The 26,136-nt window shown below is 42.9% G+C and overlaps 1 protein-coding gene across 11 annotated transcripts in view; it reads left to right on the top strand.

Annotated features, from left to right (window-relative positions):
- LOC117760173 (voltage-dependent R-type calcium channel subunit alpha-1E) overlaps positions 1 to 23,526 on the top strand; it is an 88,212-nt gene extending 64,686 nt beyond the window's left edge. For 4 of the 11 annotated variants that reach the window (XM_034582989.1, XM_034582992.1, XM_034582990.1 and 1 more), the window contains 32 exons: positions 733 to 802; positions 977 to 1,094; positions 2,461 to 2,528; positions 2,738 to 2,829; positions 5,577 to 6,500; positions 7,070 to 7,314; positions 8,367 to 8,478; positions 8,784 to 8,913; positions 9,661 to 9,720; positions 9,833 to 9,939; positions 10,153 to 10,164; positions 10,317 to 10,413; positions 11,472 to 11,632; positions 12,038 to 12,175; positions 12,823 to 13,024; positions 13,110 to 13,274; positions 14,016 to 14,126; positions 14,217 to 14,297; positions 14,419 to 14,604; positions 15,321 to 15,412; positions 16,157 to 16,316; positions 16,522 to 16,649; positions 18,622 to 18,718; positions 19,835 to 19,940; positions 20,038 to 20,145; positions 20,234 to 20,334; positions 20,622 to 20,728; positions 20,842 to 21,013; positions 21,405 to 21,533; positions 21,744 to 21,891; positions 22,461 to 22,633; positions 22,754 to 23,526. In XM_034582989.1, coding sequence (XP_034438880.1) covers positions 733 to 802; positions 977 to 1,094; positions 2,461 to 2,528; positions 2,738 to 2,829; positions 5,577 to 6,500; positions 7,070 to 7,314; positions 8,367 to 8,478; positions 8,784 to 8,913; positions 9,661 to 9,720; positions 9,833 to 9,939; positions 10,153 to 10,164; positions 10,317 to 10,413; positions 11,472 to 11,632; positions 12,038 to 12,175; positions 12,823 to 13,024; positions 13,110 to 13,274; positions 14,016 to 14,126; positions 14,217 to 14,297; positions 14,419 to 14,604; positions 15,321 to 15,412; positions 16,157 to 16,316; positions 16,522 to 16,649; positions 18,622 to 18,718; positions 19,835 to 19,940; positions 20,038 to 20,145; positions 20,234 to 20,334; positions 20,622 to 20,728; positions 20,842 to 21,013; positions 21,405 to 21,533; positions 21,744 to 21,891; positions 22,461 to 22,633; positions 22,754 to 23,308 — 5,155 coding nt within the window. In that variant the 3' untranslated portion in view covers positions 23,309 to 23,526. Of the gene's footprint in view, positions 1 to 732; positions 803 to 976; positions 1,095 to 2,460; positions 2,529 to 2,737; positions 2,830 to 5,576; positions 6,501 to 7,069; positions 7,315 to 8,366; positions 8,479 to 8,783; positions 8,914 to 9,660; positions 9,721 to 9,832; positions 9,940 to 10,152; positions 10,165 to 10,316; positions 10,414 to 11,471; positions 11,633 to 12,037; positions 12,176 to 12,822; positions 13,025 to 13,109; positions 13,275 to 14,015; positions 14,127 to 14,216; positions 14,298 to 14,418; positions 14,605 to 15,320; positions 15,413 to 16,156; positions 16,317 to 16,521; positions 16,650 to 17,841; positions 17,939 to 18,621; positions 18,769 to 18,841; positions 19,605 to 19,834; positions 19,941 to 20,037; positions 20,146 to 20,233; positions 20,335 to 20,621; positions 20,729 to 20,841; positions 21,014 to 21,404; positions 21,534 to 21,743; positions 21,892 to 22,460; positions 22,634 to 22,753 lie in introns of those variants that run through there. The other 7 variants (XM_034582999.1, XM_034582998.1, XM_034582995.1 and 4 more) reach the window with 5 other exon arrangements.
- The last annotated feature ends 2,610 nt before the right edge of the window (positions 23,527 to 26,136 follow it).

The following is a 26,136-nucleotide window of genomic DNA, read 5'->3' as shown; positions in this document are numbered from 1 at the left end:
ACATGTATATACACTTTGAATGATAAAATTATGTAACCTTGACCATTAACAGATTTGATAAAAAAATCATTGACACAGGTCCTGACCCTTCCCCTTAAACAATTTGCCACCTAATCCAAATTGGATTAAAACTGCCCGAGTTATTGTTGTGACAGACAGACAAATGCCACCAATTACAACACACAGGTCCACTGCAGCATTTCATGGGTGTTATCGATCTGTGCAAAACACTAGTGCATGTAGCTGGGTATCATGTCTTAAGAGGCACGTTGCCTGAGTCAGATAGACAAATGTAATCACCTGCTGAAAATAAAGCTCGGAAGACATTTCCTGTGGTTCCAATGGACACAAATTCACAAACTTAACACAAGTCTGATGTAGACCTCTTGGTTCAGTGGATTTCTCTTTATTGAACAGACACAGAAGTGAGAAGCGAATAGATTGTCCTGTTCACAGTTGTTTTCATTATAGAAAGAGACTGAGCCTGTGCCTTTGTCACACTCAGCTATTGCTCGCTTTCCCCTCGAGTCCGAGGCTGTTTCCAACAAGCTGTCATTTCACTAAAAGGCCGGCTGAATTAGACAAGCTTGGCATTAACTGGCCTCCAGAATACAGAGTTTAGAAAAAAAATCCAACTGCTGCTCCTTCAGCCAGCCAGTCAGCGAGGAGGAAGATTGATTTTTCTCTGACTGTGCTTTTTCAAGACCATATGTGTCACATCTTGTTTCAAAGGTTCATCTTTGAGGACTACACCCCGACAAACTTTGACACCTTTCCCGCCGCCATCATGACCGTCTTTCAGGTCTGGAAATGTGACGTTTTACTGCTCTCTGCCTCACACACCTTCACTACAGCAAATCACAATGCAAGCTAATGTTTAATTATTTATATCGTTGATGTTTGCGAAGCACAACGTCTGTGGATGATATTCTGTGTGACTGTGTGTGTGTGTGTGTGTGTGTGTGTGCTTTCTCAGATCCTGACTGGAGAGGACTGGAATGAGGTTATGTACAACGGTATTCGCTCTCAAGGAGGAGTGAAGTCTGGCATGTGGTCCTCCATCTACTTTATTGTGCTCACATTGTTTGGAAACTGTATCCTTCATGACTCCTCTCTCAGATGTGGAAGGTTTCATTCACTTTACAGTTGTCACTTTCTCTGTCATGGTAAAGTAAGGCCCTGTCCCAATTCACCCCCTTAGCCCCAGCATTTGGCCCTACCCCTTTGTTTTGTGCATGGCCTTGAAGTGACCATCTAGCCCTATCAGGGGGTAGGGCCAAGGGAGAGGAATTGGGACAGAACCTAAAACTCTTAAAGGTGGTTTTCTTCTAGGTAGGTCTAAGTGTTTTATTACAGTAACTATAGTGCCAGTAAAACATTCAGCGCTTGAATTAGTAATATGAGTCCCATATTTTCCAGTTAATTTGGGAAATTCTCCCCCTAATCTCCGATAATTAATTGGTATTTAGAAGTGAATTAAAATGATATTTCCAAGAAAAGACACAATTTTGTACTTACTAAGAAATTAAGAATATTATTTTATGCAGTTATTAGGCTTGTTATAGCTTGTTATATCCCAGCTTGTATATATTCAACTTTTTTTTTAAGTTAGATAAAATATAAGAACCATAAAATGAAGCATCACCCGAAAAACTCAACTCAGAGCATCTAAATCATTTGCCATTCTCTTACCAAGTTCCTCTGTATAAACATGTCACCAAAGCCCTGCTTACATGTGTGTCGTACACTAGTTACATTTCTGGACACCTGTTGAATTCAGTCCCATTCGTGTCTCATCTTTTGGTCCACGTTTCAATCACCAACTCCAGACAAAAGAAAAATAAAATGTTTGAGGCATTTCACCACTTTATGATACACTTTATGGTAAAATTGCATGTGAACTGAAAAATGGAGCATTAAAAATGATGGATAGTAAGCAGAGAGTAACAAACCCTTATTATCAAATCTTTGACTCTTTTTTATCAATTCACAAACATTTATTCATTTCCATGATTAATTCTGGATTATTTTTTTATCACTCCCACTCCCACATAACTTTCAATTATTTTCTGTTATTTCTGCCCTTGAGGCCACTTTCCTGAAATGATAAATGGCAGCTTTGTGTTGTGAATGATGAATGTAAGACTGAGTTTTACTGTTTTAATCAAATCAGCTTTACATTAATCAAATCATTTGATAATTTATCACTCCATTATTAATCTCTATTTTTATTTTATATAACCTTTTTGTGCTCAATTTCTAAGTCGCGCACATTTTCTTACTGCCTTCCCTTATACCAGTTCAAGTAACAGAGCATACAGTCTGCATGTGAGAGGTGACGTGTGCCTTTATGTCTGGATTAGATCACACAGACTGACTGGATGGTTGAATCCCATGCGAGTACAGTTATCAGTCTCTTAACAAGGAGTCGGTGTCAGTCCTTAACTCAGCTGTGACCAGACACTCTGCTGAATGTCTTCTTGGCCATCGCTGTCGATAATCTTGCCAATGCACAAGAACTCACCAAGGTACTAAATGGAGATATAACCATAAAGTGTAAGACTGCTCTAATATCTGCTTTGATTCTTGTTGGAACCTTTTACTTTCTGCTAGATGATAATCTCTTCACTCTGTCCAGTCCAGTTCTGCTCTCTCCTACATTTCACTTCGGTTCTGTTTAATTATTTAAACTCGCAGATGCTTTAGTCGTTCAGCCGCCTTTTCCTCTCTTGATCAGGATGAAGAGGAAGCAGAGGCAGCGTTCAACCAGAAGCACGCTCTCCAGAAAGCCAAGGAGGTCGGGCCGTTGTCCTCCTTTATGTCCTCAGAGTAAGTAAGAAACCGCTCTCCCTGCCTGACCTGCTCCTCTCCTCGTCCTCACTCCCTCCAGAGCGCATCTATGGGTCCGACCCACTGTGCAACACTTTGCACGGGCTGCTGTGTCCTCCAGCAAATGAAAAGTCCTATCATTTGATGCAGTAGGTTAGGGTTAATAATAATGCAGAGCAGTTATAGCGGAAGGCTAAGGGTCGTCACGTCACTTGAAGCTTGACTCAGTATTTGTTTCTGTCCCACCAGAGACTTATTGATAGATTGAAAGGCCTCCTGTCAAACCTCTGCCTGCTCGCAGCGCTGCAATCTTCTCCTAATTGAAGTCTATGTCTCCATGGTTACTGGTTCCATACCAGGGGTGGGAGGTGCCTGTAGTGTTGTCATGGAGACAGGGTTACTCAGTGTCCAAATTAGCATGGTGGGTCCGTTACAGTAAAACAGTAAAGTGGATGTTGTGGCTGTATAGGAGAAGTAAAACTAAGTGTGTGCAGGCTCTGATCTGTTGTCTCACTTGTGGAAGGTTTGATTCCTAAGGTAACGTGACCTTTTCTCAGTGTCCAGCTTCCTGCCACAGTGGATTGCTTCATTACTCAGTGCATCGTTATAGGTGCTGGACGTGCATGTGCATGCACACGAGTGGGGACGTCTGGTTCAGCAAACAAGCACTTTGTTGCATGTGCATGTGGAAGGTTTCAGAAGTTAACATTTTATCACACAGACCTTATGTTCCTTCTTTCTTTTTTCTCTTTCTTCCTTTCTTTCTCTTTCTGTCTTTCTTTCTTTCTGTCTTTATCACTATTGTTACTTCCTTCCTTTCTTTTTGTTCCTTCCTTCCTTCCTTCCTTCCTTTCTTACTTCCTTACTCCCTCTCTCCCTTCCTTCCTTTCTTCCTTCCTAACCTTCCCTCCTTCCTCAACGCCTTTGTTGCCATTTTCTCGAAACTTCCTGCACATAAATGAACTGAAGGATCAGACCGAACCAGGAGGAGAACCAGGGCAGAAAGTGAAAGTGTAGCAGTGGTTTAGTGTCAGTTGAGCGAGCTGAGGGTCAGGCCCTTGTCAGAGCCCATGGAGGAGACTGGAATACCTCAGGGTCGTCTGGGCCGGCATCTGTATTCAGAGAGGACTCTGTGAACTTTAAGGGCTCCTGGTCTCAACTCTGATGTCAGCTGTGAAACCCCACAAGTACCTGCCCCCCGGTGACCTTCAAGCAACTTGCATGACAGCATTTGCTCAGTAAAGAAAAGAGACGGAGAGAGAGATGCTGCATGTTGGTGGCTGATGATCATTTCACCTTGGGATTGCATGTATCTGGTCAGCATGATTACAGGAAGAAAAAACATAGTTGCACACACGCTCACGGAGAATGCATCAAATCATACGAAAACTGTAATATCTGGATCGTGTTTTCAGTGTGTGTGTCTTCGATCGCTTGCCTCAAATGCTCTTGAGCATTTTGAATATTTTAGCGCATTATTTTCTGAAGCTGCGCACATGGATTTCCTGACTTTGGCTTTACGAGCATGTCCTGAAGGAATGCAAGTGTGTGAGTGAGGTGGCAGTGGTGTTCAGAGCTGCATCCCAATGTGGTGGTTTTTGTACAAAGGGTATTTAAACATGTTCTCTTACCCCCCATCTCTATGTTTTCTACCCATACTGTAACCCAGACTGTCTTTTAATGATGTCTTCTATCAATGTTGTGCTGACTGTTATGTTTATGAATGTGTTTTAACTGTTTCTAACCCTGTTACCATCTTGTTTGTTAATGTGCCGCTTGGCTCCAATGGAGACACACACCAAAGCAAAGAAAGTCCAGTTTTTTAATTTATGATCGCTTCATTGCAAATGTTTAAAGAAGAGGTGAGAGAAGTAATTCAGTGGCGAACCGAATGCATCATGTTGCAGTTAAGTATAAAATTAATATTTAATATGTGCGTGTAGTCTTCTAAAAGAGCAGCTCTAGCCTTCGGCGATGAATAACAAATGGAGAACATCTAGTAAATGCCATTAACATTGTGCGTAGTCGTTCGCGTGACGTGGTCTTTGTGTGAAAGGCCAGGTTACGATCTCTGAGGACCGTTTGCTGTGTGTGTGTCTCCTGGCCCTGTTTTGTCTCTGCCCACAAAAGCACTAATGTCTTGTTTTCAACCAATCGCTCATTGATAACACGGACCACACAAGAGTCCTCGACTCCAGTAAGTAACACTGTCTGCCCTGCTCTCTGAATTTCTTTCTTACGCCTGCCTGATTTTCTTAAATGGGGTAAAATGTCCCCGACTCATTCTGTCGTCATGCTCTGTTCACGCTCTGTCCTGTACCTCCCAACTCTCAGAACTACACATTTCTTATATCTATTCCGCTGATTTCATTCTGCTTCATGCTCTTGTTGTTATAAAAGTCACACAACAGTCCCAGGCTTTGTTAATGTATCACCCAACATCCCCATTGATCCAGTAAATTACTTCATGTTGAGATGAATATGCTTTTTTTTTTACTGTTGTTGATAAACCAGTCAAACATCAGACCAAAGCACCTGCTCTGTACTGTGATTCTAAGTTTTTGATGCAAGTGTTTTGATTGATAATTTAATTAAAACTTTTTATAGTAGAATTTTAAGTCTGAAACCGAACAAACTAATTTCAAACCTGGATGAATAAAGTCTTAATCAACCGTGTGTACGAAACGTGACACTGAATTTAATAAATTCTCTGCTTCTGACATCATGTCTTGTCTTTCTCTTCTCAGGGGAAGCCGTAGGAGGCGGCCCTACCTGTACAGGAAAAGAGCAATCCACCGCAGCCGCCCCACCTACTCCTGCTCCCTGGAGGAGGCGCAGGGCAGCATCAGGGAGGGCCGCCCACCCCCACCACTCAATCCCTCTAACTCTTTCATGTCCAGGGGAGAGAGGAGAAAAAGGATGACCATGTCAGTTTGGGAGCAGAGGACCAGCCAGCTGCGGAGACACCGGCAGATGTCCAGCCGAGAGATCCTGTTCAGCGGCCCCAGCGAGGAGAAGGACGGGCCTCCTGCCTCAGCCCAGGCCCAGCTCGGACACCCACTGTCGCTGCACCGCAAGGCCATGCAGAATACGCCGTCTGGGAGTTTGAAACGCCCGGCAGATCCCTTAGCATCACCAGCCAAGAACCAGGCTACCTCCATGTCTGTGGATAAGCCTCTTGGAGCCGACCTCTCTGGTGACATACCTGAAACCCCCATCACGGTCCCCGAGTCACTGGACCCCACAAATGAGCCTCTGCCTGATGCCTCTGTGTCTCTGACCATACAAGAGCCTTCAGAATCAGAGACCGTCTCTGAGAGTAAAACACTGGGTGTTAATCAGAGTCACAACACCTTCAGCGAGCGCAGGAGCCCCAGATTGAATGGTGATCGCCAGCACAGGGCAGTGAAGAAGTTCAGACCACCAGATAACATTGACATGCTGACTCCTGAGATGGGAGGTCTTAGCGGGATCAGGGCCAGGAGGGCGGCGCATCACGGTGACCATAAGAGTGGAGCCAAAAGTCGGGGGTCATCTCCCGAGAACGAAAGCCATTTGGCAAGTCGCTCGGTCAGCAGAGAGAGGAAGAGAAACCCCAGGAAAGTAGAGGAGAAGGAGGTGGAGACCAAAAAGGAGGAGGAGGAGGTGGTGTCCAAACCTGAGGAGAGCAGGTGAGACAAGACAAAGATGTTTGTTTGGCAAATAGACTGTAAATAAAGATGGACGACACGTCTCCACTTCCTCCTCCAATTAAAACCAAACTGGCTGTGAAAATCAACACTTAATCAATCATCCGAGTGATATCAACTACCTAAAATGACAGAAACATCCTCGAGAGAGAAATGTATTTGACCTGTAGGCTACTTTAACTTTAATTTGCCTCATCAGTTAACATGGTGGAGGTTTGTGACCTGTACCGTAGCCAGCCACCAGGTGGCGCACAAGATGGTTTGTCTCTACTTTTGGGGAGCTGTCTTGTCTATGGTTTAGCAGTAAGTTTCATCCTTAATAATCAGATAAACTAAAGTCAAGAGAGACGGATATGATTTCAAGTAGAGAGAAGGATAAGATACAGAAAAGTTTCTGGGTCAGATTAATACCTGGATATCATATTTCTATGTTTATTACCAGTGATTTTTAGTGATGTGATCTTCTTTTCAAGTCTATAGATTTGTCCCCCTACAACTGTACTTTATCGTATGTGTCTTTATGAATCCAAAGTTTATTTCTGTATCTGCAGACAGGTTGAAGGGGAAGAAGGAGACATAAACCCCCCAGATGACCAGCAGAGCAGCACCGGTGACCCGTGTCCTCAGAAGCAAGACGAGCTTCTCCAGCAATCAGACCCTTCTCCACCGGCCGTCCCAGAGGACGACAAAGAAGAGAAGGAGGCAGAGCAGGAAGAGGACAAATCTCAGCTCAGCTCCACTGTCGTCATCGAGATGCCCAGTGCAACTTTATGTCTGGAGCTCTCTACAATCACAGGTGCTGGTGCAGTTGTTGTGGGATTCCAGTTGCTTCCTGGTAACATTAGTAAGGGATTTGTGACATTACTGCCTTTACTTCACTGCAGCCCTGTCACCTAGAATAAGTGGAATTCAGACCTGCTCACATGACACCTCGTTGTCTTCACGATTTGGTGACTGAGTTGTGCTCCTGTAAATGAATCTGTCAATTCCTGCGGCACCTGTAGCTGACAGTCTGTTTCCTTAGTGACGACCTTCCCAGCTTTTGGCTTCAAAAATCGATTACTTTTTATCTCTTTTTAAAGAGAAGGTTTTCACCGCCGGCTATTTTTGTAATCATCATTTTTGATGTATCAGCAATTTTGCTGTCAGTACTGACAGTTATTTGAGTGGAAGTAAAGGGGTCAGAGGTGGTGTCATAGGATTTCAAAATAAAACATATCCTTGCAGGCTTCATATAATCTGATTTAGATGTTAAAAATACAGCACAATCATTTTAATTTCTTATATCTCCAGATAAAAAAACATACTTACCTGCTTCCTATCCATGTCTAGTTAAATTTTACCTGTGTCCAGACCCGTAAATATATGCAAATATATTTTTAACCCTTGCACAACTTTTTCTCAGGTTCCCAACATGGTGCAGGCTCGACTCTTTTACTCTTACATGGGACAGGATTCATTTAATTAGAAGGCTCCTCAATCTAAGCCCTTCCCACATCTCACATATCACTGGATGAACAAAATACTTTCTGAGCTGTCAGCCATGTTTAATTCTCAAACTGGCAAAAACACAGCCGCTGTTGTAGAAATGTCACATTTCTCCTAAACTCTTGAGAACATTTAGTTTCTGAATGAATCTGAACAAAAGGAATACATCAGAGTCTTGTTCATTTTATATCTATCACACTTAGTTTGAAATTGTAGCCCCCAGAGTTCAAGCTTTTTGAGAAGCAGTGAGTCACATCACCATCTGAGTCGGTTCCCATTTAGTTCACTGATACAGAACTGTCTTCTCAGACTATCGTAGTCGGATATATATATAATATGACTTCTCCTGACCTCCTCTAGTGAACAGCAAGGATCCTGAAATCTGTAAGTCAGAGAAGGAGGAGGCCGAGGCCACAAATCCTGTCAACACTGTGACTCCAAACAGCATGTTCATCTTCAAACCTGACAACCCGTAAGTGGCTGTTCACTCTCGCCTCTCACAGGAAACTGGGTTTTACAGTTTTTCTTAATGGAGCAGACTTTTCACAGACATCCTCATAGCAGTGCAGAGTCCTTAGGGATACGTTTCAAGAGAATATTGTTGTGATAAAGAGTAATGGCAGTTCAAACGTGGTGTTCAGAGTTTTGTCTATTTAGTTTAGATTTGCTGCACACTATCTATGCTGTTTACTCCTGCTGCCATTAACTTCCAGCCAGCCTAAGCCTGCACAGTCTTATTTGGTACCTGACCTCACTCTGCCATCTGCTCCCCCTCAGGGTGCGTCGAGCATGTCACTACGTGGTGAACCTCAGGTACTTTGAAATGTCCATCCTGCTGGTCATAGCTGCCAGTAGTATAGCTCTGGCTGCTGAGGACCCTGTGGCTACCTCCTCTGACTGGAATAAGGTATATGCTCCCATTTATCTGTTTAGTAAGTCATGTGTCTGACACAGGGACAGCTGTAACATTAATAACTTTATATGAGCTGGAATATTTCTGCTGGTTCAGTGACGACCATCGCCCGAATCAATATTAACTCCTAAGATTGATTTCAATCACCCTTTATCTGTGCCTCGGGCCTCATAGCTGTTTTCATCAGTGCTAAACAGCCAAAGTGCCATAAAGAAAAAAAAAATTATTCCAAAAAACATTCCTTAAATTGCTTTGCAAAAGGTTGCTAATGTGAGTTGATGGGAGGCAATTAGATCGGTGATGAGTGAGGTGAATGAAGTGTGAGGCACTCTGAGCCTGCTTGTTTATGGGAGGTTAATTCTCTTGTGTTGTATTATCATCAGAGACTGTTTCTTACTAAACCTCAAGCTGAGAGTCTGAAGTAACGACTCAGACTCAGAAATCAACCAGTAGAAATTCCAAATTGTTACAAACGCTCAGTTCAACCCATGAACCGATTCAATTTTTTTGGTGGTCAAAGGTCACGGTCTCTGTGACCTCACGAAACACATCTTTGGTCTTGTGACTGCAACATCTTAGGAACATCTTGAGGGAATTTCTTCAAATTTGGTACAAACATTCACTTGAGCTCAAGGTGGCGATTCTAGTTTTGCTGAATAACTGATTTCTATTTTTTGTGTTAAATTATTTTATTTTCTAATTTTTCTCTTTGACTCTTCCTCTGTCTCTCAAATGTTGCAGGTTCTGCGTTATTTTGATTATGTTTTTACTGGAGTCTTCACATTTGAAATGATAATTAAGGTGAGTTACTGTGTAAAGATGGTGCGCTAATGATGTCATTTGATGAGATGATTGTAAAAAGCTATGGAGCCACAGAAACTCTCTCAGGGACTCAAAGTTGTGTCGTCCTCAGATGATTGACCAGGGTCTGATCCTCCATGACGGCTCCTACTTCAGAGATCTGTGGAACGTCCTGGACTTCATCGTCGTGGTGGGAGCACTGGTGGCCTTCGCCCTCACGTCAGTCACATGACTTATTTTAACTATCACTAATCACTCATTATATTTGTAATCATCAAATTGTCTTTAAATCATATCTCATTTTGCTTTCAGTCTGTAAACTAAAGGTGTAGTCTTCTCTTCCATTCGTTTTCTAACTGTTGATATATGTGTCCCTCTCTCCTGTTTTTCCTTCATCCGTGGATGGTGCCCCCCTGTGGGACGGACAAGCAGCAATGTGTTGGGGTAAAAGTTCACTTAGAGATTTTAGCGTCTTTAAACATGCAATATTCAGAGTATAACTTGTGTAGAATAAGTCAGATTCAACTTAATAGAAAGATGAATAAACACATTTACAGTGCTTCTATGTGTGATACACTCTCTGTTGTGCTGCACAGAAATAACAAAGGACGGGACATAAAAACCATCAAATCTCTGCGAGTGTTGCGTGTCCTCAGACCCCTGAAGACCATCAAGAGACTTCCTAAACTCAAGGTCAGACATGTTCCATCTCTATTTGTGTTATTTGTATAATTCTGACAGCATTTGCCATTATGAGCTACTTGATAAAAAGGTTTTACAAAATACTACTCTAGGTGATCAAAGCAATACAAATATCAAACAGGTTGTACCAAGTGCACTTGAATGCATATGTATATACTAGTATTTGTATAGCACCCATAACGTTAACATATTAGTGGTCCTTCTCACCACAGTGTCCACACACACACACACACACGTGCATACACACACACCGACAGGAACCAACCCTATGACCTCCTTCAGAGCAGGGACAGGACAAGTAGACAGACAAGGTGATAAACCATGAGGTAACAAACTGGGATCATTAGACCATGAAGATGTGTTGTCAGGGGCCTAACGTCACACGTGGACGAGGAGAGGACAGAGGAGAGAGAGGGGAGAGGGGAGAGAGAGAGGGGAGAGGAGAGGGCAGGGGAGAGAGAGAGGGCAGAGGAGCGAATATAAAGAAGCTAAAGAAACCTGGTAGTTAAAAAGGGGAGGAGAGGGTTAGATGTGAAAGTGGGATTTGATATGGAAGGGGAAGACTAATACCAATCTCTTAGAAATATATTAAACAAATGTACATGTCAAATTTCAATTACCTGAAGGGCCTTTCACGCTTTTACATATTCTATATCCATATATATCCATAAACTAAAACTTGCATATTCTTTATATATGACTGGAGAGCATTCCTCAAAGCTATAGGCTACATGTCATGTATTATCTTAACAGCAGCAGCCAGTTTCTCTTCAGACCATGAAAAAAAAAAAAAAAAGTTTCTGTTTTTACATCTCTTCAAAATATATTGTTGGCAAAGGATTTACATTTATTTGCCGTGTTGTCTGAAAAATGGACGATAAAAACAACAAGCATAGTCCCGACTGGACGATAACATAACTTTGATAACATGAATGAAAACATGGATTACTGCTAATCTTGATAGTTTTATGTGGAGAAGATGTGAAAATGAAATATCTGAAGCCCTGCAGCTTTTATTTCCTCTTATCCCATTTCTCTTCCTCCTCCAGGCGGTCTTTGACTGCGTGGTGACGTCTCTGAAGAACGTCTTCAACATTCTCATTGTCTACAAACTTTTTATGTTCATCTTTGCCGTCATCGCTGTGCAGCTCTTTAAAGGGAAGTTTTTCTACTGTACTGACAGTTCGAAGGACACGGAGAAGGACTGCCAGTAATACTCCTTTACTTCTTTCAGTACTTCCTCCCTACTTTGTTGTTTATTTACTTCCATCTGTCTCCATTTTTATGTTTGTCACTTCCTGTATTTTCCTTTATTCATTTTTTGTTCACTTTGAATAAAAAAAAAAGTTATACTAACTTTCTTCAATTGGTTCCTTATTCATTTCCTACTCTCCCTCTCTTACTTCTTCTTTCCCTAACTATTTCTTTCTTTCTTTCTTTTATCACTTAATCAATTCATTATTTTTTGGGTTGATTGTTTTAACTGTATTTGTTTTGTGGCTCCATGTCTCCTGAAGCTTGACACTAAAGAGAATAAACCCTTTTATGCTCTCTATATATATTCTGCACTTAATGTGTTTATAGTCTGATGCACCTCTGCTGTGTGCTGCTGCAGGGGTTACTACATCGACTACGGGAAGGACAAGAAAGAGGTGAAGAGAAGAGACTGGAAGAGACACGAGTTTCACTACGACAACGTCATCTGGGCTCTGCTCACCCTCTTCACTGTTTCCACTGGAGAGGGATGGCCTCAGTGAGTCCAGTTCCAATTCTCATGCTCATCAGAGTTTATCAGCAACATTCTAACATATTGCTCATATTTTCATAATGCTCAAATCTGACCTTTATATGGAGAATTATTATCATATCTAGTAATATTAAATTAATTTGACAACTAATTAATTTTAATTAATTAATGTTGCAATTATGTTTTGCACAATTAGATTACACAAATGTTCAATTATCAGTGCTTGTGGATTTGAACTGTTCCAACCTTTGTTAATGAACTGCTGCTATCAAACGACATCCTCGTCCAAATGACATATTAGTATTTGAGCCTCACTCCAGTGAACAAATACATTACAAATACACATACTTTCAACCTTGTGATAGCTGTCATAGCACATATTTAGTTTTTCCATAAAAATAAAAAAAAAGAAACTTTTAACATCATTTGTTTTTAATAAAGTAATTAGATTATACTTTTTCATTTTTTCATCAAAGTACAATATGGGAAATGAATGAGTCTGGTGTAATTTCAGTAAAATTGATTTATAAATATTATTTAGAATTTTTTATTATTCACTAATAACTGACTGATAAACTGATTTATAAAACTAAATAAACTGAACCTTTTCACTGTTACTCATGCGTGTTACCATGGTGTCTCTGTTCTCTCAGGGTCCTGCAGCATTCAGTGGATGTGACCGAGGAGGACAGAGGGCCAAGCCACGGCAACAGGATGGAGATGTCAATCTTCTACGTCATTTACTTTGTCGTCTTCCCTTTCTTCTTCGTCAACATCTTCGTGGCTCTCATCATCATCACCTTCCAGGAGCAGGGGGATAAGATGATGGAGGAGTGCAGCCTGGAGAAGAACGAGGTGAGGAAAGATTCTTCCTGTCCAGGATAGTTGCCATGTCTCCTATATATTCCTCTTCACTCTCTCTCTCTCTCCTGTATTTCAGAGGGCGTGCATAGACTTTGCAATCGGCGCCAAGCCCCTGACCCGTTACATGCCGCAGAACCGTCACACGTTCCAGTACCGTCTCTGGCATTTTGTGGTGTCCCCCTCTTTTGAGTACACTGTCCTGGCCATGATCGCTCTCAACACCATTGTGCTGATGATGAAGGTGAGGAAGATGAAGCAAAGACATTAAAGACCTAAATAACTGAACTCTAATAAGACCTGAACCTGTCGTTCTCTGTCTGCCCCCACTCCTGAACATGACACATACCTTTTTCACACAACCCTGTTTGCTAATAGGAAAAAAACTCACCTTGTGTCGCTTCTCGGCAACATCTTCTGTTATGAACCTGCGACTGTTAACACTTTGGGTTTAAAATAAGCCCAGATGTGTCACTCCTGACGGTGCAGAACCTGAAGTGTCCTTTTTTGGAAGCACCACCTCAACAAACTGTGATGTTTGCTTTTGGATCGGCTGATGTTTTAGTTTTTTCCACCACTCACGCTGCACAATTTATTTCCTGAACTTGCCTTTTCTGGGGCTGCGCTGCTCGTTCAGACAGACGGACAGAAAGACACGGGGTGACTCAGCCTGTATTAAATATTGATCTATAATGTCCAGGGGCTGCTATTTAGCATGACCTCATTAACGTTGGCTGCCGCCCCCAGAGGAATGACTCCTTTTATAGTGCGACAGATGAGAGGTGCAGAGACTGAGGCAGGATTTATGGGTCTGGAGGAATCTTCCATCAACCTGGAGATCTGCTGGGTGCAGGGCTGAGGTTCACTGATATCAGCCTGGTATCATGAGGTTGGGCTGCAGTGAACTGTTTAGGGAATGTTCCATTTTTATCTCACTTGTAGCCCAAATTTCCTGGTTTCATTTCTGCCCCCTTTCTATTTCCAGTATTACTCTGCACCGCCGGCGTACGAGGCCGTGCTGAAGCACCTGAACACAGCCTTCACCGTTCTCTTCTCTGTCGAGTGTGTCCTCAAGATCATGGCCTTTGGCTTTCTGGTGAGAGCAAAAGGGCAGAAATGCAACGTGAATGTGACTTAAAGATCCTCTTAGGAAATGACTCCAAGTGTCTCCTTCATATTTCTGCAGAACTACTTTCGAGACACGTGGAACATTTTTGACTTTATCACCGTCTTGGGCAGCATCACTGAGATTGTGGTGGACCTGCAGGTAATAAGTAAAACATGATATCGACAGACTTGAACATTGGGTGAAAGTCTGATTTATATTCTGTTCTCTCCCCAGGACAGTTTTACCTTTATCTTTAAATATGTTTCTGTCCTTTTACCAGTCTATTGACACGTTCAACATGAGTTTCCTGAAGCTGTTCCGAGCTGCTCGTCTGATCAAGCTGCTGAGACAAGGCTACACCATCCGGATTCTTCTGTGGACCTTTGTCCAGTCCTTCAAAGCCTTGCCCTACGTCTGCCTGCTCATCGCCATGCTCTTCTTCATCTACGCCATAATTGGCATGCAGGTCAGAGGGAGGAAAGAAGGAGACACGATAAGTCTCTGTCTCTCTGCGGAGACGGTTTTCAGCTTGCTATATTTTGGTTTATTTTTTCCTGTCTGTATTCAAGAGCGTGGTCTTTCAGGTTGAGAGCAGGTCTTACTGATTTCATGTTCAGATTTTGTAAGGCTTTCACTCAAAACCCTGCAATTGCACTGTAAAGGCCCCTGGGCTTGTGCCTAGATTTGCTCTGCTTGTGCTCAAACTGCTTGCACTCAGACATTTTTTCATTTTCATTTGTCAACACGACATTTGGCATCCAATTAGTGGTGGAATTTTGAGTTGTTGCACACAAAAATCAAATATCAGAGGACAAATCAGAAGCAGCAGAAGTTTTACACATGCGCACAAAAGCAGCGTGAGCTGGAGCGCTGGAATTTTATCCAAGCAACTAAATATATGAGTGCACGTTTTGATCACAAGCAGAGCAAGTCTAAACACAAACTGGAGCTATTTGAGTGCAAGCACATTTAGGGATTTAGGTGAAAGCATTACAAAAGCTTAACATGAAAAAGTCCTGCTCTCAAACTGGAAGACCACGCTCTAGAATAAAGATAAGAAAAAAACCCTCACAACAATCCAGCCTCCTTTAGCATCACAAGTTAATTTGTTTCATGGTGAAAATTCCATCTTAAATGCTGAAGATTTCCATGGTGTTGCAATTGTGTGTTTGTGTGCATCAGGTGTTTGGGAACATTAAGCTGAACGAGGAGACTCACATCAACCAGCACAACAACTTCAAGTCCTTCAGTTGTGCTCTGATGCTGCTCTTCAGGTAGGAAACTGTGGCATCTGCTCCAGTCGGAAACTCTACACACTGAATTCTCTTCATAATCCAGCAGATTTGTTTCAGTGCTTTCGACAAGTTAGTATCTTAGTGTTAAATTGAGACCCAGCTGTGATCAACCGCTCCTCTTGATTTGCTACACTTGGTTCACTAAGTAACACGTTTTTTAATGTCGTCTGAATCGCGTTGCTAGGTTACATTAGAAAGACTTTGCTCTCCAAGTGCCCAAGGGGCTACTCAGTGTCGAGAGGAGATTCATGCTGCAGTCTACCATTTACCTCTTGAGCAAATATATTTACAGAACAGGTAGAATGATCAGTTATTGTTATAATAAGTGTTTATATTGTGTTTATTTTCCCACATTGAAGGTGCAATTTTGTTCTCATATGACATGAAGGAAAAACATTTACATAAAATCGCACCCCCTCAGTTTTGATTGCAGTAAAGCTAAAAATACAAAAGCAACAGTGACATTAAATTAAATCAGAATTGTGACATACAGTATGTAGTGTACATGTGTGTGTCTAACTACACAACCACATCTCAGGTTCAGAGCTAGTTACTAAAACTGACTCTGAGCTGGAGGTGCGAGTCCTCATGCTTTGATTGCTCCTGCCAAAGCAGACGTAACTGTGCATACACTGAGAGCTGGACGACTCAAACTCCTCATGTTGTTCAATGTGTGTGTGTGTGTGTGTGTGTGTGTGTGTGTGTGTGTGTGTGTGTGTGCAGGAGTGCCACGGGGGAATCATGGCAGGAGATCATGTTGTCGTGCCTGGGGGGGCGGCAGTGCGAGGCGGACCCTTCTCTCACGTCAGAGCAGGAGGGCGGCTGCGGCTCTGACTTTGCCTATTTCTACTTTGTCTCCTTCATCTTCTTCAGTTCCTTCCTGGTAAGAAAGGCACTAAATGTGAATACTATTTTTTAACTTCAAACAAGGATAACTTGTGTGTTAGCAAATGTTTTCACCTGGAGCTAAACCATCTGTCAAGAGAAGCTGAACTGCACTTATCATCGTCTCATGCTGTATTTTCTTGTTTATATGTTTAAATAAACATCAAGGCCTCTCCGTCCTCTGCTGTTTGTCTTCTGTCCAGATGCTGAACCTCTTTGTGGCTGTGATCATGGATAACTTTGAGTATCTGACCAGAGACTCCTCCATCCTGGGCCCTCACCACCTGGATGAGTTCGTCCGGATCTGGGGGGAGTATGATCGTGCTGCCTGGTCAGTGTTTCCAACAACAGTGCAGTCTGTGAACGCACAATTTTAACCCTAACCCCTAATCCTTGACACAAACAAAGTGTCAAGTTCTAATATGATACAAACACTGTGAAGTTAATACAATTACACAAAAGACATGTATAGTAAGTTAGTACAATGCATAAACATATATCCATGGATGAATGCAACTACATTGCTCTTGGTATATATTTTGGAATCTTTTCACACCTATGCTGCAGCCAACCACCAGGAGGCAATCAAGACGCTTTAGGTTCACTTATGGGGGGTTGGCATGTCACCCATCTTTATATACACACTCCAGCGTCACACAACACACTGCACTTGACTGAAGCCGTCACCTACAACATATTACCATAAAACCTGGATATACTTGTTATAGCTTCATTCACCAAGGACACAGAAAAACATGAATTTATCTCATTGACACTAAACAAAGAGCAAATAGGTCCTTTATCAGTAGTGATACACATGGTTCAGACACTACGCCTTATGTTCATGTCAAATGGATACTGTGGTACAATTAAGAAAGACTTTATCCCTGTAAATAAATTTACAGCTACTGTATATTGTCGATATGAATAAAATATATATCTCTGTTAGACACCAGTCTATCACAGTGTTGACTGAGGCCAGTACATCTTTCCTATTCATTGGAAATGGGCTCTCAAGCTGCTTTCAGACATGCACTGAAATCTGCCATTTTTTGGAGGGGTTGTATATGAGAATGCGAATATCAGCCATGTGCACCAGACATTTCTGGAACTTTCCCTGCCAGCCCTGAGTAAAAGTTTGTAAAATGTCAGCGTGAGGCCATGTGAGAATGCAGCAGGAAAATTCCCAGCGAGCGAGTGGGCGTCCAGATGACGTTTCTTACACTCGCTTGCTGCGTTCGTCACGTGAGAAAGACGAAGTCCGGAAAATCTGGAGTTCATATCTGAAAACAGCTTCAGATTTTCGGTACCCACTGTTATGAAACAATATCATTTTCATGTGTTCACCACAGAGTGAAAAAAGTTTGATTTAATATTGTATATAGTAAGATGTCTTAAAACTGCTGCATTTATATTTTCTCATCTTTACACCAGAGAACTGACTCCGTTTAGGTCATTTCACTCTTCTTGTGAACTAAGAGGCTCCAATGACAAACAACTAAAGACATGTATGTTCTTTCCAGTGGTAGGATGCACTATAAGGAGATGTACAAAGTTGTACGCACTATCTCACCTCCCCTGGGCTTTGGAAAGAACTGCCCCCACAGGGTGGCGTGCAAGGTTTGGTTCCCCCCAACGTCAAGAACCACTCCCTCCTGTCCTTGCTCTCCTTCCCTTCACTAACTGTTACCTCAGGAAGTAACAAACCCTCAGGGTTTGTTACTCAGGTCAAAGAATGACTCCAGTCTCAGGATACTAAGGCACAGGATGTCCCTCATTCATCCAGAATCATGAAAAATACATACTTTAAATCAAAGCATTTTTTGAATGATTAAACTTTGGATTTTGGATGAATTTGAGGGAAGCCGGTCTCTTTCTATCTTTTGGATCTGGTTTTTAAATGTGTTATAACCCTCTGGAACTCATACAGCACTACAGAACGCAAGTATTAGACAGTAGTACCAGATCCAGGCTGTCATTCCTTTGCTCATCCTGTCTGAGGTTTTCTCCTTTCCCAGATTTCTATGTGCTGTTGGCAGCATAGAAAGAATAGAACCTGTTTTGTTTCTCCTACGTTTGCTCTCTCCTCCTGTGTGCTGCCTTGGAATAATCCTTTCTTTTGTATCTCCTCCATTCTTCTTCTTCTTCCTCTCTTTTACCCTCCCACCCCCTTCCTGCGTGACTCCTCCACCGTTATTCAATTTCTGCTCCACCTCCAACATCAAACCTCTCCCTTCCTCTCCTCCCCTCCTTCTCCCTCCCCTCTCTCATCCCCCATCTTCATGGCTACCTGGCGCCCCCAGTGGTCGTATCCATTACACAGACATGTATGAGATGTTGACCCACATGTCGCCACCTCTAGGCCTGGGCAAGAAATGCCCCTCCAAGGTGGCCTATAAGGTAGACTAAACGCTGGAGAGTAACAGGCACTGCCTTCATGTGTTAACCAATGAGGAAAAACACTGTCTGTGTCTTATGTTGGAAAAGCAAAGCATTTTTTTCTGTTGATCACATGATGCAGTTTTGCTTGTTCCAGTTCCAGTATTTTTATCAGATATATATCGCTGCAGTAATGATTTGGCTGTTTTTGCTTTGCATCTTGGCAGAGAAATAAGACGTCGTTTTCTGTTTGCTGTGACCTGCTGACAGAGTCTCGGTGGAGTTTATTTTTCAGAGACTGTAGTTTAACGAGAGCGCAGAACTTCTAATTGCTAAAATCTTGTCACTTGTAGGAGACTGCTGTTGTCGGATGTTCTCACGTCGTTCATACTTCTCCTTTTCTGACACGTATCTGTCTGCATGTGCCTCCTGCCACATGTGTGTGTTGTTTGAGTGAGTTTGTGAGCTTGCAAGCATGTTCCATCACAGACGAACGCCATGCTCTTATTGCACAGTGTGTTGTGTGAGTCTGTCCTCTTTTATGAAACTTACATTATCTGCAGATTCTGAGCAGGAGGACAGGAGAGGACATGCGTAAAGATTCCTTTGTTTGGTATTTGTTCAAAATAATTGTCTTCTATCTAAAAAGAAGACACAGGAAATAATGACACGCCTGCCCTCTCTGTACTCATGTATCTATTGGGGTAGTTTAGTTGAAGTTGTACAGCTTTGTGAAATTGTGGGTGAAATGGAAACGCTCTTGTCAAATTAGTACCGATGACCAGAAAGACCATGGTGGCTCATATGCTCTTCTTTTTTTGCTTTGAAATCATGAAGGAACAAGAATGGAACTAAGTGTTCATACCTCTGTCAAGGCCCAACGGTCCTCTTATGAAACCTCATTTGAATTCACTAGATCTCGATTTGTTCTTGGATCTGCACCAAATGTCACACGCTCGTATATATTAGTCAGTAATCAAGAACCATGAATAATTCTCGGAGAAATCAATGAAAATGTATCATGAGCCACCACAGCCGTTCTGGGATTTCTACTATTTCAGTTCTATTATTCTTTTATTATTGTTTGTTGTCGTCCTGGGTTGTGACTGACTTTTACTCTTCCTCTGCTGCCATCAGAGACTCGTCCTGATGAACATGCCTGTGGACGATGACATGTCCGTCCACTTCACCTCCACCCTCATGGCCCTCATCCGCACCGCACTGGAAGTCAAGATAGCCAGAGGTTAGGCCGAATATCCAAACACACATCCAATGTGATGCAAAATGTGCTTAAACTATAAGGCTTTCTGTTCCCTCTTGTCTCTGCTGTGCGTTTCCAGGTGGAGAGGACAGAAACCAGATGGACCTGGACCTGCAGAAGGAGATCAGTGTCATCTGGCCTCATCTCTCTCAGAAGTCGCTGGACCTGCTGGTTCCCATTCACAAAGGTGACGTCAGCGTTACACCTGCAACTTAACAAGACAACTCATATGCTGCTGTTAAGTGATCTGATTGCTTTTACTTTCTCCTCCTCAGCTAGTGACATGACCATAGGGAAGATCTATGCTGCCATGATGATCATGGACTACTACAAGCAGAGCAAGGCCAAGAAGCTCCGACAGCAACTGGAGGAGCAGGTCCCTTGTGTTACTTTTCTTGCTTTATTTATTTTCCTTACCAGCAATTTGGGGTTATTTTATTTCTACAAAGCATCCACTGATGTAGTCTTAGATTGTCGTAGAAGACATTTAAACTGATTGAAAGTCTGAGACTGCAGAATGTATTGCTACCACTTAACACAGAGTTTTAACTTATGCAAAAGCATTGATCTCATTCTTTATTAACTTTCATCCAAAGCCGTCCAGTGTTAAAACACAGCTATCTACTCATCTTTGATTTATTGTTTTCCCTTGTGTCCCCACAGAAACACGCTCCTATGTTCCAGCGTATGGATGCTTCCTCTCTGCCTCAAGAAATCCTATGCAATGCCAAATCCCTTTCATTTCTCAGACATGGTGCCGGATCTGCTCTGTAAATACTCACATTTTCCTCTCTTCACACAGTGCTGGTTTTTGGAGATAAAGATTTATCTGTATGTGTCTGCCGCAGTTGCCCTGCCCTGAGTCTTTGTGTCCTTTCAGCACCAGAGGAGGTTTTGTGGCGCTCAGCCCCATCTCCCCCCAAGAGATGTTCCTGCAGCCGCTGTCTCGTTCCCGGGAGGAGAAGGAGGAGGAGGAGGGCGACGACGACTACCGCTCACCCTACCTCCCTTACCTACACCCACATCATCACCACCACCACCATTTACACACACTGGTAACAATTTAGGAAATGTTTTCCAGAGATTACCCATTACCAAGTCACCCCTGGTATCTTGTCAAATACCAGTTGGTCAACCCTAAACTCATACACTAAATTACAAATAATATCAAAACTCCATGAAAAAACTAATTTGTCTTTTTAGACAAAAGTATTTTATATATTTGGGAAGCCCAATGTACTGAGGCTTAAATCCTCTCCAGTGGCCCCAGATTCAGGTTCCGCCTTATGGCTCTTTGCTGCTCGTCTTCCCCTCTAAAATGCCCAAATATGTCTTTTTTAAAAGGCTTTTTTCGCAGTAGAATTGTGTCCACGCTTTGATTCCAGAGTCTTGGTATAAGATGTGAATAAATCCCACTCAGTCCTCCTCTCTGTGGTATTATTGTAGGTGCAGGACGTAGTGGAGTATAAACAGGTGATACAGCAGGCCAGGCAGGATCCAACAGTTGTTAAATCACCTCAGCGAACAGCATCGATCAGAGCGTCCTCCATGCCCAGACTGGCTGTTGATCCACAGGTAATAAAGACCTTCATTTAAACCAGTATTCAGTACTTTAAGAACTAGAGAGTGTAGTAAACTTGTATTTGCTGCCTGACTGCACTGGATTGAAACTATTTGTTTTCATCCTATGTGATCTGTATTTCATGGTTGCCTAACGGATTCCTCCTGTGATTGTTTGTTTGTGTGTGTGTCTGTGTGTAACTGTGTGTGTTGGTGCGTGTGTAGCCTGGCTTGTCAGCAGACAGTAAGCTGATGAAGCGCTCCTTCTCCACCATCGGAGACCAGTGTGTGAACGGCCTGTGGCAGGAACAACACTCTCTGGAGAGAGTCAGTCCAGACGACACGTACCGACCCCGACAGAGGAGCTACAGAGGTCACCTGACACGTATCACTTCCCACAGTCTGATTCATATTCATAGTCATGTTCCATCCCGAAGAGAAAAGTTTGATATCTGAAAAATAAAAAACTTGGAAAAGAATACAGGAATATAAATTTGCTAAATACGTTTATCTTTTACAAACCTCAAAGTATTGTGCAAGAATTCAGCTGCTTGGAGTAACAAATGATTGCAGTTACCTTACAGATTGAGTCACACACTGAAATTAAAAAAAATTATAATTTTATTTATATTGTCCAGTTTTATATTGAAATTGGAAACTTAAAATTGGTTAATGTCATCATGTATTGACCAATAGTTAAACCATTTACTGGTTTGATCAATTTAATCTCTTACTAACTGATAAATGCTTTAGAATATTAGTTTTAACTGATGTTTCAAGTATAGGACTTAGTGTAATTCCAAGAGTTTTTCTCAATTGCATAATTAAGTCATTTATATGATGAAGAAATTTTTTTATTTTTCTACATTTTGACCTCAAAGTAGATGTTGTTTTATTCTCTTTCTAAATGTTTTGTCTAAGTGAAATCCGCTCAACTCACAGGTGCAAGAGTCAACCACAGAGAAGCAAGCAGTCACGAGAGAGGGAGGTCTAAGGAACGGCGCCACCTACTGTCTCCTGACGTGTCCCGCTGCAACTCTGAGGAGCGGAGCCAGGACGCCTCGTGTGAGAGGAGACGGTCCCGCTCACCCAGCGAAGGACGCACACAGAGACAGGTGCACTCTCAGGGGTGTTAAATTATCGACCTCCACACCAGTTACAGTCTTTGTTGTCTGTGAATACAGTTGAATGATGTAACAGTGACCTCCTCCCTTTTGTGTTTGTATTATCTGCAGGTCAACACATCAGGCAGCCCTGCCCACTCAGCCTCAGAGTCCACTACTCCACGTAATCGACGGCAGCTGCCCCAGACGCCCTCTCGCCCGCGGCCTTACATCTCCTATTCTCCTCTGGTTTGCCAAGCACAGACCTCTCCCACACCAGCAGCCCCCTCTGAGGGACAGACCCAGGCTCAGGACGCCCCTGTTGGCTCCGCAGAGCCCTCGTGGAAGGCCGACAAGGAGGCCGGGCCCCCCGCTGCAAATCAGGGGTCATCCGGAGGTCAGGTGTTAGCACAGAGTCACCCATCTCCTCACCGCTACATCTCAGAGCCCTACCTCCCATACCACGAGGACCTCGGCAGTGGCGAGGCGGGCGACAGGCAGCATACCCTTACCTTTGAGACTGCCATGGCGACCAGCCTGGGACGGGCCAACGCTATAAGCTCCGCCCCTCAGCTTAGACACTCGTGGCAGGTTCCTAACGGGCATTTCCGGAAGCCCTTGGGCAATACGAGTCCGGCTGGAGCCAGCGAGTTGCTAAGTGACACAGACGAGGACGACCGCTGCTAAAACACAGAGAAGGCACGGGGCGACCGGGCACCTCAGAGCTACACGGTTGTAGCTCGTCTGTGGCTCTGTGACCTTGTATTCTCAGCACCAGTAGCATAACGGGCAGGACTGAACGCCACCGCTCTTTATCTGGATACTTGGGTGTCTGTGTGCAACGTGTCCTTCCTTGTGTGTCTCTTGTAGTTGGAGGGAGGCTACGTTTGTGTGTGTGTGCGTGTGTGTGTGTGTGTGTGTGTGTGTGTGTGTGTGTGTGTGTGTGCGCGCGCTCTCAGAAGAGAACATTTGCCAAATCAAAAGAATAGCAGAGACCTCCGGTAACACGAGTAGCTCGCTGCAGGCAAACCCATGTGTGGCCGAGCCTTCCCACACGTGTTAGTGTTTTGATAGTTTGATCAAATGTGGTGAGATGTTGATCTGAGGTGTCCAATGCTCTTGTAGAATCTGATTTAACTGAATTTAGTGTAGGTGAACATAGCATGTACAAATGTAATACGTTGAATGTATTTTAGCTCTCGGTTCATAAGTTCAGGTCATTTGAGAAGGTAGCTGTCAGGCTTTGCTGTGCATAGTTGTAAGTGTAGCAATGAAACAAGGTTCAGCCAAATAGTTGCCAGATAATAATCGGCCATTCCCAACAGTTCATGTTTACAAAACCTATATCCATATGGTTTGTGGGCATTATATAGTCATTCACCCATGAGGAGTCAATACAGGAAATCGATTTGCAGACCTTTAAATGATGGTCAAGTTATTTTTTAGCCCTTATGTGAAACAGGAAGAGAGTAAGTGAGTGCAACTGGAGCTGTGTCCCAATTCAAGGGCCACATAGACCGTAAAGGCTGAACCAAAATGAGACGGTCTTGTCCACAGAGGATTCCTGAGATCGGTGTCACCAGCTTGTCCTGCTGTCACCTAGCAACAGAGCTGCTGTTGGACATAACGAGAATGTTTTAATGCCTCTTGTTTTTTTAACATGTGTACCGTCAGCTGTTAGGTTGAGCTGAAGCCTGATATTTAAGCATCAGACTTCTCTTGCCTGCGCCATTACCTCTTTGGAAAAAGGTTTGTCACTGAAGCGCAATGAATCCTGGGATAGGTTGACCTGAACAGGATCCAAATGGTTGAGGATTCATTTCTCTGGAATGGAAGGACGCATTTGGAGGAGTCTTCAAAATGCGACAGCCTAGTCGCTGCGCTGTGACTCAATCGGTCTTCAAACGCAGCCTCCGTAGGATGCGGCCTCTGAATTGAGACACGGCTACAGACTGTAGCCCATATTTCTTGTACAAACATGAAGATATCCCGGACACATGTGCCACCATCTTGCACCTTTGACATAATTTGGAGTTTGCGAACGAGTGATTGTGGCGTGAAGCTGCTTATTGAGGTACATTCTCGACCAATCAAGAGTCAGCCTCAGCTGTCAATCATGCTTCATCCTGTTTTTATATTTATATATCAAATAACTAATCAAAACCAAACTTACCAGAAAAGTGAACATTCAAACTTGCATTGATGTGACAAAAACTACCTAAAATGACCATCTCTAAACTTTATTTGATGTGACTTTTTAATTTGGTCCATGTCCCAACCGCTAACAAGGAGGAGGAGGCGGGATTTATGACCTACACTGCAGCCAAAGATGCTTTGGCTTCACTTTTAGGGAGCTGTCATGTCGTCCACCTTTACATACAGTCTGTGGAGTGTCCATTCATCGACAGTATATGTGTTGGCTCTGTGGCGTGAAAAAGAAAAGAATAAGAGATGCTTTGTCTCAGGATACTGTAACTGTGGTTTCGTAACATATTCTCATCTGAAACCTGAAGATGTTCTTCGGTTCTTGGACCTAAAATGAACTATACATCAGTTAGCATGATATTGAAGGATAACGCTGTCGCAAGGACCAGTGGAGATTTCAAACCCATCTGATGGGATCATGGACTATAATAGCTCTGGCCCTGTAGGACAGAAAAACAAATGATTGATGTGCTGGATTACCACTGTCGATGTTTTGTGGAGAGGTGACTAAAGCCATTTACTTCCTGTACATACAGAGCCGAGGATCCCGACCTCTTCAGAAGTGTTTCTGTCACATGACGATGAAAACAGTGAGAAATTAAATGTCTTTTCTACATGTGATGCAAATGATTTCAAGGATGTGGAAAAGAGGAGTCACAGGCACAGTACGGTTTGTGTCTTTGTTAACTGCCACTTTGTTTCTGTCACATTGGAGTCTATGTTTTGGTTAGTAGAAACAAGCATAATGGTATTTCCTGTGCTCCAGTGTTATAGTAAATTGCCACATGCATGATCATGGTGATTTGATAATGGGAGATGTGTGAGAGGTGTTTTTTTTTTTTGTGTGTATCCATTATGTTCAATAGGATTTATTTAGGGTAATTTAGTGATTCTGAAACATCCGGCAGAGAAATGCTTCCTCATTCCCAGCATTCACTGTCACTATCCTCAAACACTTTCTCACATTTGTTGTGGCCCCTGAATAAGATGTATATTTATATCACGTGCTGTTGAGTTGTTATGAAATGTTGAGTTTGACATGTTTTCTGAAATGTGAACACAGGACACATGTGGACGGGTCAGAAGAGATCACGCCGACCTGCTGAAGCCCCAAACAGAAACTCCTGGACTAATAAGACGTAATATTAGAAGATAAACCCCCGTTCAAGTGTGGGTGGATTTATATAGTTTCCAGGTTCAGCATACAGGTTAGGGTTAAGGCTTCCGCCTGTAGTTCATACTGTGGTGCAGTGCAGCCTATAGGACTTGAACTCGATTGTACAGAACAGCCTATTCTGTGCCTGGGGACG

Source organism: Hippoglossus hippoglossus, chromosome 4, assembly GCF_009819705.1.
Source record: "Hippoglossus hippoglossus isolate fHipHip1 chromosome 4, fHipHip1.pri, whole genome shotgun sequence".
In the NCBI taxonomy this organism is placed as follows: domain Eukaryota; kingdom Metazoa; phylum Chordata; class Actinopteri; order Pleuronectiformes; family Pleuronectidae; genus Hippoglossus; species Hippoglossus hippoglossus.
This window is presented reverse-complemented; position numbering and strand designations above follow the sequence as displayed.